Here is a 13,578-nt window from a genome sequence, read left to right as displayed (position 1 = left end):
AAGAGTCGGTCAGAGCATAGTGTCAATAAGTTCCAGATTCAGTGTGTAGTTAGGTTCATCTAAATTTCTGATGACAGCTCTGACCCTTTGAACAACATCTCTATATAAAGAGAATTTATTAAAACAGTGTGGTTTGGTTCATGCAAATTACTAACATTCAGTGCTGCACGTAGATGACTTTTATTTTCTACAATGGATGGTAGTTAACAGCAGCAACAAGAAAGACTGTGTAGAGCAAGCTTGTCCAGCCTGCGGCCCACAGGCCACATGGAGCCCAGGACAGCTTTGAATCTGGCCCAACTCAGATAAGTAAACTTTCTTAAAATATTATGAGAGTTTTTGGAATTATTTTAGCTCATCAGCTATCGTTAGTGTTGTATTTATTGTTAGTGTTTCATATTTAGTACCAGAATAAGTTTTCTAATTTTTTATTTCCCATGATTTCAATAAATCATTTTTTATGATAGTGTTATGCTTATTTCTACTTTATTTCCATCTAGGTTCTTCCTAATTTCTGCTGTTTCATTATAGGTCATTTCTGTATCTTATTTCATTTGCTTATATATAAAAGTGTTTATGTTTCTCTGAATTATTGTCATCTGACTTGGGAAGACGTATTTTATTGTGTCTTTTTTCCTTTATAATCTTTGAAGTTGAAGAAATACTTGAACAAGCAGACTACCTGTATGAAAGCGGAGAAACAGAAAAACTTTATCAGTTGCTAACCCAATACAAGGAAAGGTAAGCAATATAGGATAGGCCTAGGCTTGTGGTTTCCTCAAAATTTTTGTTATTTAACAATTAGAATGACCCTTAGTGCTTGAGGTTTTAAAAATTGATTATTGTAGTTTTTACTTCAAAATATTTCTTAGAGTTTAATTTATAATATACTATTTGTTTCTTATGTTAAATGCTGCATGTATCTCATTGATTTAGAAAAGGTGTTACTAACTAGTGGAATGTTGAAATTTCTTTTGATTTTTCCATTTTGCTTTAGATGATACAGGATAGTTATTGAATATATGTTTATCCCTTCTAGCTATATTGTATATTTCTCATTCCATTTCTTTTAAAGTAACTTTTTATTGGTATAGATTAAATGAATTCACTGAGATGTAGGATGTTGCATGCCACCATTGAGTGGTAACTGTGTATTACTTTAGAAGGACAGTCTTTCAGAGAAACCAAAAATACCCCCTTTTTCTATTTTTAGTATTAGATTGTATGTTTAGTGTAGAATATCAGTGTGTACTCATTTCTGGGAGGAGTGTGGAGTGAGAGAAAGACTCAACCCTATAAAGTAAGTCATATGGCTAAATAGCATTTCTAGATCACTAATCTACCTCATCTCCTAAACTAAAAATATTGAGTCATTTTCATCTGCCTTTTTTAGATTTTCAAAACCAGTTTTCTCCCCAGGACCCATCAATGTTACTTTCTAAATATCTACAGGATTGATCTTTTCTTCTCCATTCTCCCCTCAGTAATTCAAGGTGGCTGGTTTGGCATTTTATTGTCATTTCATTGATAACCTGAGAAATAAGCTGTAAGGTAGTTACTCTATATTCATTGAATAATAACTATCTTAATTAAAGGAACCTTTAGTTTCAAATTTTTATTTTTTGTTAAAAAAATACAAAGTTAGGATTAAAGGCAATTTATTATATTGTATTGTATTGTATTGTATTGTATTGTATTGTATTGTATTGTATATTGTATTGTATTGTATTGTATTGTATTGTATTGTATTGTATTGTATTGTACTGTGTTGTTTTGAGACAGTTTTTTGCTCTTGTTGCCAAGCTGGAGTGCAATGGCACAATCTTGGCTCACTGCAACCTCTACCCCCCGGGTTCAAGTGATTCTTCTGGCTCAGCCTCCCGAGTAGCTGGGATTACAGGCTTGTGCCACCACACCTGGCTAATTTTGTATTTTTAGTCCATATTGTTCAGGCTGGTTTCGAACTCCTGACCTCAGGTGATCTACCCGCCTCGGCCTCCCAAAGTGCTGGGATTACAGGCGTTGGCCGCCGTGCCTGGCGGAATTTAATTTTTACAATTATTTCTGTCAGTTGTGGTGGTTAATAATTTATTAACGATTTCTTATATCATTATATGGAAATGGCAGTTCTTCAAAGAATCCAGTGCTCTTACTTGAAGTAACCCATGCATCATGGCATGGTATTCAAACAGGATTTATTTTGAGATTACATTATATTCAACCATTCATTCATTAGCAAATAATTGTCAAAAACTATTTTGTGTCAGGTGCTGTATTTGAGACTAGGGATTCAACAGTTTTGTATTTTTAGAACATGACCCTGTCTATAAAATTTATGTATTTTATGATACTGTATGAACTACTGAGTGAGCTATTTGAAACACAGTGCCAGTTAGGCCAAGCCTCAAGTTAATGTGTTGAGTTTTGTAGGGCAAATGTTCAGAGAATTTGAATGCAAAGATATTTTTGAAGTCAGTATTTTAGATACTAGAGGTAAGTTAATATTTATGAATATTAGACATTTTTATAGGAAATTTTAGCAAATAAAAGTTTTATATTAAAGAAAATAATAAATTTAGCATTATTACTAATGGCTTTTGATATCATGTTGCTAGCTTCCTAGGCTGAAAGACCATAATATATTCATTAGTAATGTAACCCTTAACAATTTTTAAATGTGAGCTAAAATGGTTGTTTTGTATTTTATTTCAAATTAGTGAAGATGCAGAGTTACTGTGGCGTTTGGCACGGGCATCACGTGATGTAGCTCAGCTTAGCAGAACCTCAGAAGAGGAGAAAAAGCTATTGGTGTATGAAGCCCTGGAGTATGCAAAAAGAGCACTAGAAAAAAATGAATCAAGTTTTGCAGCTCATAAGGTCAGTTGCTTAACTAAGCTATTACCATGTACTGAGAGGTACATTTTCTATATTTTTCTATTATCTCTAATTTACATTGGAAGAACAATTTCTCTACTTTAAGTTTTTTTTTCTTTTTATTAATCATATCTTAAGGATATTTGTCTATTTTAAAGAAGTAGGGAAGATAGTTATTTTTATAAGTTTTTCGAAAAGAAGTCTTTGTTTTTGTAAACATTTGGTCTAACTTCATATGTATTTGATAAATTACTTTTGTGAATGCTTATTTTTAAACAGGAGTTTAGTAATTTCATGAATTACCTATATCTATATTCTTAGTAATATAAGCGCTTCACCGATGTTTTCTCATTTTCCTCACGTTATATTTCTGTTTTATTTAGAGGTAGGAATATAACAGCTAGACAACTGAGACCTAGAATGACTTTTCACCTGTAACTCAGCTGCTTTCAGGATTTCTTGTTGGTTCACAACAACGTTTTTCAGTAAATCGTACAGGGAGACGAGGTGGTCATTAGCCTTCTGGATTGTTGGACTTCATAGAACCCAAAGGCAGGGTGAAGTTGGACCTTGGGAAAAAATTGGCTTGATTGCTCTGAGGCTTCATTAATTGTTTCTCTACTCTGCTGTTACCTGAAAATCTTTTTCATTGCAGACATTTTTTTTCTCCTTATCCTAAGTCTTGTGACTTTCCACAGCACCTGGGGTTTTGAAGTGTGGCTATTTTAGATTCATTTCTTGAGAAAGAAACTTAGGTCATCTCAGTTTGGATCTGCTGTCCAACTGTGGCTGTGGAGACAAGGTCACAGTTGACATTGTGGCTGTTCTTACTGTAACAATGCAGTGTGAGAGTAGATGGAACTCCAAGAAAAGAGAATGAGAAAATAAAACATTCAATTACATATTCTTCTAAATTGATAGTCAGACCATAAACATGAACCATTATCTCATTGTGTTGGTAACTTTCTTGGAAAATTCACACTTTCTACCTTGTATTATAGTTCTCTATAAACATGTCCTATCCCTGAGGTTTTTTTGTTTTGTTTTGTTTTGTTTTGTTTTGTTTTGTTTTAGACATAGTCTCATTCTGTTGTCCAGGCTGGAGTACAGTGGTGTGATCTTGGCTCACTGCAACCTGCATCTCCCGGGTTCAAGTGATTCTTCTGCCTCAGCCTCCCAAGTAGCTGGGATTACAGGCACATGCTACCATGCCCAGCTAATTTTTGTATTTTTAATAGAGATAAGGTTTCACCATGTTGGCCAGGGCCTCAAACTCCTGACCTCAGGTGATCCACCCACCTCAGCCTCCCAAAGTACTGTTACAGGCTTGAGCCACTGCGCGCAACCCTATTCCTGAGTTTCTAGAGGGCCATGTCCACTTTTCTTTATATATTCCATTACATTTAATACAGTTTTTATGCTCAGTAACTTTTTGTTAGATGAGAATGACTGTCGAAGAATATTATACAGTTTTACCTTGTATTGAATGGAATATTAAGAATATTATTGTTCTTACACTTTTTTAAAATTTTCAGTGGTATGCAATCTGCCTTAGTGATGTTGGAGATTATGAAGGCATCAAGGCTAAAATTGCAAATGCGTATATCATCAAGGAGCATTTTGAGGTACTGATGAATTATTCAAATTCATGAGTTTTAAAAGTCAAATTTTTCTGAATAGATTTTTGTTTTCATTATCTATTGCTGTATTTCAAACCACCTATGATAACAGTGGAGTAGAACCATGACAGTTTGTTATTTCTTTTTTTTTTTGAGACGGGAGTTTCGCTCGTCATCCAGGCTAGAGTGCAATGGTGCTATCTCAGCTCACTACAACCTCCACCTTGTGGGTTCAAGCAATTCTCCTGCCTCAGCCTCCCGAGTAGCTGGGATTACAGGTGCACACCATCACATCTGGCTAATTTTTGTGTTTTTAGTAGAGGCGGGGTTTCACCATTTTGGCCAGGCTGGTCTCAAACTCCTGACATCAGGTGATCCACCTGCCTCGGCCTTTCAAAGTGCTGGGATTATAGGTGTGAGCCACTGTGCCCAGCCGACAGTTTGTTATTTCTTGCAATTCTGTGGGTTAACTGAACGCAGTGGCACTTCTATATTGCTTGGTATAGCTGAGGTCATTTAGACAGCTGCATTCACCTGGGCCCTCAGCTGAGACTACAGTGTCCAAGATGGCTTCTCACCTATGAGAGTTTCTCCTCACTTGTTTTTTTTAATCACTTAGTTGTCTAGCTCAACCTTCATTATAGCATGGTAGTTGGCTTCCAAGAATGAGTGTTCCATGGGAAAAGATCCAATGTGCAAACTTCTAGCAAGCCTCTGCTTGCATCACACTTGATAATATCCTGTTAATCTAAACAAGTCACAAGGGCAAGCCCAGTTTCTGTGGGAGAGGACCATTGACACAAGTTCCTGAATATGGAAAGCGTGGTCCAGTGTAACAGTCTTTAACACAATTGACACACCACTCCTTGTAGTAATAATTCTATTTAAGATTGATATCTGTGTGTGTATTGTGTGTCTTACTTAAAATATTTTCCTCCAAAGTTAATTATTTATAGTAAGCTGTTAGGTGCTAAGAATTGCATAGGAGTCTGTATATTTCTTAACATGGATGAACTTCATTGTCTCAAAAAAAAAAAAAACTACCACAAAAATACCAGCATATTTATTTCTCTTTTGAGATTATAGGAAGGAAAAATGATGGAAACATACATAGGGATAGTGCTGAATTTGCCATTTAAATAGTTTTTCATAATTTTATGGTTTAGTGTCAATTCCTGGTTTATATAACAACTAGTGAAAAAGAATGAGTGGGAGTCCAGAGACCTAGCTTTTCTTGTTCAGGTATGGATAGTAATATATACATAATAACTGACATTTTATAACAATTTACCTGTTTCACAGTTTAAAATCCTTGAAATGAGATTACGTGATGTAATCGCTGGAACCTTACCTTGTAGTTGGCAGTGATACATTCTTTCTTAGTGGCACATAAACTAATGGTGTGTCATTTTTGATATTTTAGATTCAGGGAAATACAGTAATTTTCTCAGTGGCATTAGATAAATCGCTTAATTTCTCTGTGCCTCACGATGTAGAAATACATGACATAACTTCCAAAGTGAATAATGAAGAAGTGTAGAAAATACACAAATGCATACTTTCCATTTTTTTAAAAAACAGTGAAGGTTATAGATTATAAAAAACAATGTTTTATATAAGCTTTCAAATGTACATGTTTATATTTTAAATGGCAGTATTTAGTATTTACATATTAAAAAGATCATTTATAGTACTTACATTTCAAATTCCATTATATATCTAAAGTGGTAACATCTTTGGATTATTTTTGGAAGACCAATGGCAGGAAGGATTGATTATAAAAGTGCTTGAAAGTACCCCCCTCAACCCTTCCCATAAGAAAATTAAACCCTGGCTTGGGCGGCTGCCTCCACGATGCCACTGCTCGTTGAGGGGCAGCGAGTGTGGCTGCCACAGTCTGCTGGGGACCTCGTCCGAGCCCACCTGCCTCTGGAGGAAACAGCCAGACGTCTCAGAGGTCAGTCTGTTCAACAACTGGGACCCCAGGGCCTTCTGTATGTTCAGTCTGTTCAACAACTGGGACCCCAGGGCCTTCTGTATGTTCAGCAAAGAGAGCTGAACCTCCCCGAAGTGACCTCCCCGAAGGATGGCTCCATCTCCATTCTGGGTTCTGATAATGCCACTACTTGTCACATTGTGGTCCTGTGGCACACAGGTTATGGGGCCACCTACTTGACACATTGTGATGGAACCGACACCAAAGCTGAGGTCCCCTTGATCATGAACTCCATAAAGTCTTTTTCCGACTGCACTCAATGTGGAAGGCTGGAAGTATACCTCGTGGGAGGCTTCAGTGATGGGGGAGGCAGTTGTCACAAAAACTCACTCATTAACTTCTTAGTGAATTTGACAGGCAAGATGACATTCACTTAGTGATATTATGATTATGTGTGACAGAATTAAATGACCGGGAAGAAAATGAATACCACTTTCTAGTAATACATGGCATTGCTGTCAACTTAAGACTGCAAAGATTTACAGAGCCTCCTTTCTTTTTTTTGTTTGAGACAGAGTCTCCTCTGTTGCCCAGGCTGGGGTGCAGTGGTGTGATCTCCACTTACTGCAACCTCTGCTTCCAGGGTTCAAGTGATTATCCTGCCTCAGCCTCCCAAGTAGCTGGGATTACAGGTGCCCACTGCTACACCCGGCTAATTTTTGTATTTTTAGTAAAGACAGGGTTTCACCGTGTTGGCCAGGCTGGTCTCAAACTCCTGACCTCAAGTGATCCGCCCACCTCAGCCTCCCAAAATGCTGAGATTACAGGCATAAGCCACCGTGCCTGGCCTACAGAGCCTCCTTTCAAGATTGAGGTCTGGAGGAGCAGCTGCATGCCGCGTGAGCTTTAGCAGGAGGACCAATGATTAGCATTTATGATGCAAAGACAGAACAACTTCGTATAGGACAGTACTCCTGGACACCATTTCCACATGTGGATTTCTGCTTGCAGCAAGATGACAAGCAAATACTAGAGAATCTTTCCACTTCGTGTCTGGCCGAGCCACCCCACTTTGTTGAACATATTAGATCTACCTTGATGTTTTTTTAAAAAAATACCACTCCAACCAACACACGGTTTCCTAGAAATAAAGCCCTACTCTACAAAAAAAAAATGAAGATCGCTTGTGGGAAAAGATCTCTTCTCCAGGAAGCTAAAAAAAAATAGGAATTACCAAAGAAAGCAGAACCTTCTTGGCCTGACGGAGACCGTTGGTGGGGCCAGCAAGAATCCAGATTTGGAACCTACGTCCATTGGGTCTTAGGTCATCTCCTTCCTTCCTCAGTGTTTCTCAAATGACTTTCAAAATAAAACCTTATTTTGGCAAAGGCAAAAAAAAAAGGAAAATTAAACCCTGATCCCCTCACGCATCCATTGTGATGAATTAACTTCCTTCCTATGCATCTAGAATGGGACTACAGTATCTCTGTATCATTCTTAGGAAATGGAAAAAAATAGTTACTTATACAATTTTTTTGTAGGGCTTAATTTTTAGTGGAACTCCCAATTGGGAAAGGTTGCTTAGGGCATTAAGTTGCATATAAACATGTTAAGATACTTATTTATTTTTTACCACAACCTTATGAGTTAAGTACATGACTTTTCTATAAAAGAGAAAAAACTCAGTCGTGGTAAGAATATAGATCTTGCAACCAGTTCAAGGTCATTAAACTGTGACTCGATTCCTGGCAGTCTGGTCTCAGAGACCATGCTCTTAACCATTACAAATATTTGAAAATGTGTACCTCACACATTACTAAACTGAAAGCAAAAATGTGGGTTTATAGAAAAGCATAAACTAGGAAATCTTAACTTTTTCAAAAAGAGTCCTTTTAATATGAACAACATGAATCTGTAAGATTTCTTTAGTGGTTTTCAACAAAATAATGGATAAAAGGAGGAACAGTTTCTTTAAAGGTATTCTGTAGTTTATGCTTTATACTAATTCACATAGTAAATATAAATTAGGGAGATTCAACATATTTTACATTGCATATAATTATTCTATTAATAAACTGTATTTTTCCTTTGGTAAGTACAGATGGGGAAGTTGAACAAAATCTGCATACAAGAAGAGACTTTCTAAAAATAGAAAAGACTTTCTAAAATCTGCATAGAAGAGACTTTCTAAAATTACATTTTTTCTAAAAAACTAAAATGCACTTTTCTTCTTTAGGAAAGAATGACTTTTATTCAGTCTTCATCTACAGTTTGCCAAGAAAGTACTTCCTTATCCATTTTTCCTTTAATCTGGAAGAAACATTAAGAGCTGTAGACTAATTTGCAAAATTTATGTATTTCCTGTTTTTTTCTCATCTTGATAGACACTATAAATATCTGAACCATACAAAATAGTAACCTTAGTACAAGTCATTAATAGTGTTTTGAAATGAATTTAATCAAAGAATCAGGAGGAAGAAAGTTGATATTATAATGGGAGAATTGAAACACACAATTGCATTTTTTAAAAAATGGCTTCAGCAAACACAGTAAAGCACTTATTGGTGTTTAGAAAACAAATATGATTTATTTTTCTCATTTCTTGTTAGAAAGCAATAGAACTGAACCCTAAAGATGCTACTTCAATTCACCTTATGGGTATTTGGTAAGAAAATTTCTTTAAATATTTCAGTAGTATTTAGTGTGATATTATTTTGTAGTATGTATAAATATCTTTTGCATATATAAAAAGATATTAAATATTTTAAAATATTATCTGACAGAGCTTAGAGTGCTAAATCCATTAACTAGCACTCGTATATGTATTGTTAGAACATACTAAATTTGATTATGACCATGTTAAACATTGTTATTCAGATCATTTAGAAACATGTACAGACTGAAAAGACTATTCTTATCTACCATGCTAAATGAAATTAATGTAACTATAGTAAAACAGTAGAATGCCCCAAGAGGGTCTTTGTATCTTCAAAATGTGTCAGATACAGTCTTGATTAATCTGAGGAACCATATAATCCGATTTTCAATCTTTCTATTTTTATGTGATCTTATGTCCACTGTAGATTATTATTTTGCTGGTATGAGGCTTTATCAAAGTATTATGTACTTGATGGTTTAAGAGTCTGTTTTGAGATCGATGGGATACTCTTTTGAGTATAGCCTGCAGAGCTGAATATTTACTGCCATCTAAGAAGGGTACCAGTGTAAACTGTCCTGTATCAAACTCTTTTAAAAGAGAAATACATTCTTCAGGATAAAGGACATATTAAGCTAATACTCACTCACTGAGGATTAATGATAATTGAGGGGCAGTCACTAAGTCAGATGCTAGTAAGCAAACCCAAATGAAATAGCAATTTCTGCCTTAAGGACTTTAGACCCTAGTCAAAGATCCAACACTTTGTTTCCTATTTATTTCTGAAAAGTTGTAGAGATCTTTGGAGGTTAATCATTTGCTTTGCCCCTTTAAAAATGGATTTATGTTGTTGGTTGCTGTTACTTATACATTTGATGTTTGGCTTTGTCATTTTTCTTGAGTAAGGTTTAACTTCTCTGAGTTTTTCTTATATGAAAAATAGGGGAAATTATCCTATCTCATATATAATTGTTACAAGGAATAGATGAGAGAATCAGCCCAGTACCTGGTACAATGCACTCAGTGGTAGATGTATATTATATTACTGTTATTAGTATGACTGCTTACTATTTATATTTAATCACAAAATACACCCCCCAGCTAAAGGATCACTATGTCAGTCTCTGGATTACCTAGTAGATATCATATAAAGCACAAGTTGTTTAAACATACAGTAAAAGATTCCTTTTATAGTATTAAGATGCTTAGTTAACTTTAAGAGAAAAGAAGGTACAATTTGAATGTATAAAATTGTTTTATTTCCCTCTAGGTGCTATACATTTGCTGAAATGCCTTGGTATCAAAGAAGAATTGCTAAAATGCTGTTTGCAACTCCTCCTAGTTCCACCTATGAGAAGGTAGTATGATGTCCTTTGTTAAGTTAGTACCGATTGCTTAACCACAGTGCCATTCTACTGTGTGTTCACACATGTGGAGCTCTGATTCAGTGGGGGACTTGAGCAATTTCTAATGATCCAATTCAACTGTGTTATCACAAGGCTTAAAACTTATTATCCTTGACTGTTGAGTGGTTTTCTTTTTCCCCGTTAGGTGACTGGCTGGTAATTCTGGAATACTGTCATCTAAAGTGGCTCGTGGCTAAAATCTACCTTCATTTTCTGTTTGAAATCTAAACTATATTGACGTCGTAAAATAGAACAAGAAATACAGCATCTGTTACCCAGCATGTTTTAGCTATATTATACACAATAACAGAAAAGCACATGCTTTACTGATAAAAGAAGAACACTCATTATAACTTTTATTTTAAAAAGCATGTGAAAGGTTCATATTCTCTCATATTTTCAAGGCCTTTTGCTTTTCTTGTTAAAAATAAAATTTGAGAGGAATTTCTGGTTAAACTTTGGGTTTACTCATCACAAGCTTTTCAGAGTAAGAAAACAGGCAATTGAAAAAGCTGTACTTGTATTATTTACATTAGAACAAGGAGCTTTTTTTTCTTTCTGGGAAGCTATAATGTAGAAATTGATGTAAAAAAATAGTCGTATTCTTTACACACAGTTGAGAAATATTATTAAAATAATGCACTTTGGTGGCATTATTTTATAATACATTATTTTATAATACATTATTTTATAATGGCATTATTAAAATAATGCCCATTTGCTGGACCCGGTGGCTCACGCCTGTAATGCCAGCATTTTGGAAGGCTGAGGTTGGTGGATCAGTTGAGCCCGGGAGTTTGAGACCAGCCTGGGCAATGTGGCAAAACCTCTGCAAAAAAAATACAAAAATTAGCCAGGTGTGGTGGCCTGCGCCTGTAGTCCCAGTTACTCAGCTAAGCTGAGGGAGAAGGATCACTTGATCCTAGGAGGCCAAGGCTGCAATAAACAGTGATTGCGCCATAGCATTCCAGCCTGGGCAACAGAGTGAGACCCTGTTTTTTTTTTTTTTTTTTAAAACAGGTCATTTTAAGGACAAAAAATATAGTCAGCTCTACTTTATCAAATTAGTTATGTTTCTAGAAATCAAATGTCATTAGAGAATGCATTACAAAAACGGCATAAATAGGACAAAAAGTTTCAGACTTAAAATAACATTGTATGTAGGAATTTCAATAATGGACTCTTAAAAATTCACTAGTGCAACCTGAATAAATTCAGCTTTTGATTATATTTTGTTTTTACTAGAAATCACTAGTTATGATTTAAGAGAACTGTCAAAATAGCTGAGTTACACGTGATAATGTTCTTTCCTTTCTGTATATGATGTTAGTTTGGTACAAGTTCTAAACAGCAACCAAGTTATTACCAGAAGTAGTCCATATATTGTAATCTTAATGATGATTGAAGTGTTACGTTCACTTTGGGTGTTAACTCTCACTGTTGAAGAAGTGACCATTATTTTAAGATGATTTATTTCCTGACTTTAATACAGCAATAGATCTTTGAGACAATGCTTTTTTAATATTGTCTTCTTTAATCTTTTTTATTATGTTTGGGCTCTTTGTGTTTTTGACAGGCCTTAGGCTACTTTCACAGGGCAGAACAAGGTAAGGTATTTTTGATTACACATATTAATATAGTTAAAATTGTATGAATGCTGAATATATACTATAATAGCAATTTCTAAAGCAGTTATTTATTCTGTTATACTTGTTTTTGTGCTAGATATTGTAAAACAATTTTTAAAGTCTTTATTCAGTAAAGATCACCTGAATGAGAAATAGGCTGCTATTGAACTTAGAGCTGCAGTTCTGGAATGTCTATCATTTGATGTAATTGAGCCTTCCTTTGTGAGAGGAGTCTCTGACATGGTAGTTGTCTTATTCAAGACTGCACATTGGCCAGATGTGGTGGCTAACACTTGTAATCCCAGCACTTTGGGAGGCCAAGGCAGGAGGATCACTTGAACCCAGGAGTTTGAGACCAGCCTGGGCAACATAGCAAGACCTCATCTCTACCAAAAAATAAAAATAAAAATTAGCCAGGTGTGGTAGCACACACCTGTAGTCCCAGCGACTCAGGAGGCTGAGGCAGGAAGGTCACTTGAGCCCAGGAGTTCCAGGCTACAATGAGCTGTGATTGCACCACTGTACTACAGCCTGGGCCACAGAGTGAGACCTGTCTGAAAAAAACAAAAAAAGATTATGCATCTCATTAGAGGCATTTAAATGGGAATTCTGCTATTCAGCCAGGCTAGTTCTATTGCAGATATTGTGAAAAAGAGTTTCAGGTTATGTTTGTTTTGAAAAAATGACTAGTCCTATGAAACTACCACCAGCCCATCCTAAATTTATCCTTTTTAATATTCATACACTAAGTGGGGGAGATGAGACATAAGCATATGATACCAAATAGACCATAAAAACCATTGAAATATATTCTACGAAACGTAATCAGGAGAAAATTAAGAAGATACCATGTTTATTAAATTTGAGATCCCACACATAATGGACTTGTTCATCTCATGATAACAGTTATCTTCTACAGAATTTTATCTGAATGTTTTATCTCTGTAATTCATCAATTCTGATTTATTCATTATTACCTTCTACTGATACCCTCTCTTGATCATACTGTTTCATATATCATGAATATGAATCTAGGAATGACTTTTTAACAAATTTAAAAGTTAATTACAAAGTAAAAATATAGGACCTTAGAGACTTAAGGGTTGGGGGTGTTGAGAAAAACATGGTCCTACCCTCATGGAGCTAAAATAATCCCTGGTAACTTCAATCATTCTTCAGTGACCTTACCTTATTTCTTTCTGGTCCATATTCAGTTCAGAAGCTCCTCCGATGCCCTTAGTATCTTTTATTTCTCCGGTGACACTTATCACTCAATACTATGAACATTTACATGTGTAAGACTGTACATTCAGAGAAGATGGGGACTTTGTCTTTTCTGGCTCACAATTGCACACTCATTACTTGGTACAATGCTTGGCAAATTTGTTGAATGACTGAGTAAATAGATGAATGTTCGGATGAATGAATATACGAATATATTTAACCCCAGGACAACTTA

At 35.5% G+C, this 13,578-nt stretch overlaps 1 protein-coding gene and 1 pseudogene across 10 annotated transcripts in view; both read left to right on the top strand.

The window, feature by feature from the left end:
- Positions 1-13,578, top strand: part of RMDN1 (regulator of microtubule dynamics 1) — a 43,378-nt gene that overhangs the window by 25,643 nt on the left and 4,157 nt on the right. For 7 of the 10 annotated variants that reach the window (XM_058444207.1, XM_032759979.2, XM_032759980.2 and 4 more), the window contains exons 3-8: positions 654-741; positions 2,718-2,877; positions 4,410-4,499; positions 9,039-9,094; positions 10,356-10,443; positions 12,068-12,098. In XM_058444207.1, coding sequence (XP_058300190.1) covers positions 654-741; positions 2,718-2,877; positions 4,410-4,499; positions 9,039-9,094; positions 10,356-10,443; positions 12,068-12,098 — 513 coding nt within the window. The remainder of the gene's footprint in view (positions 1-653; positions 742-2,717; positions 2,878-4,409; positions 4,500-9,038; positions 9,095-10,355; positions 10,444-12,067; positions 12,099-13,578) is intronic. The other 3 variants (XM_032759986.2, XM_032759983.2, XM_032759982.2) reach the window with 1 other exon arrangement.
- LOC116813384 (protein N-terminal asparagine amidohydrolase-like) lies at positions 5,546-10,396 on the top strand (annotated as a pseudogene).

This window comes from Hylobates moloch, unplaced genomic scaffold (assembly GCF_009828535.3).
Source record: "Hylobates moloch isolate HMO894 unplaced genomic scaffold, HMol_V3 SCAFFOLD_9, whole genome shotgun sequence".
NCBI lineage: Eukaryota > Metazoa > Chordata > Mammalia > Primates > Hylobatidae > Hylobates > Hylobates moloch.
The sequence above is the reverse complement of the archived record's forward strand: the minus strand, read 5'-3'. Positions and strand labels throughout refer to the sequence as shown.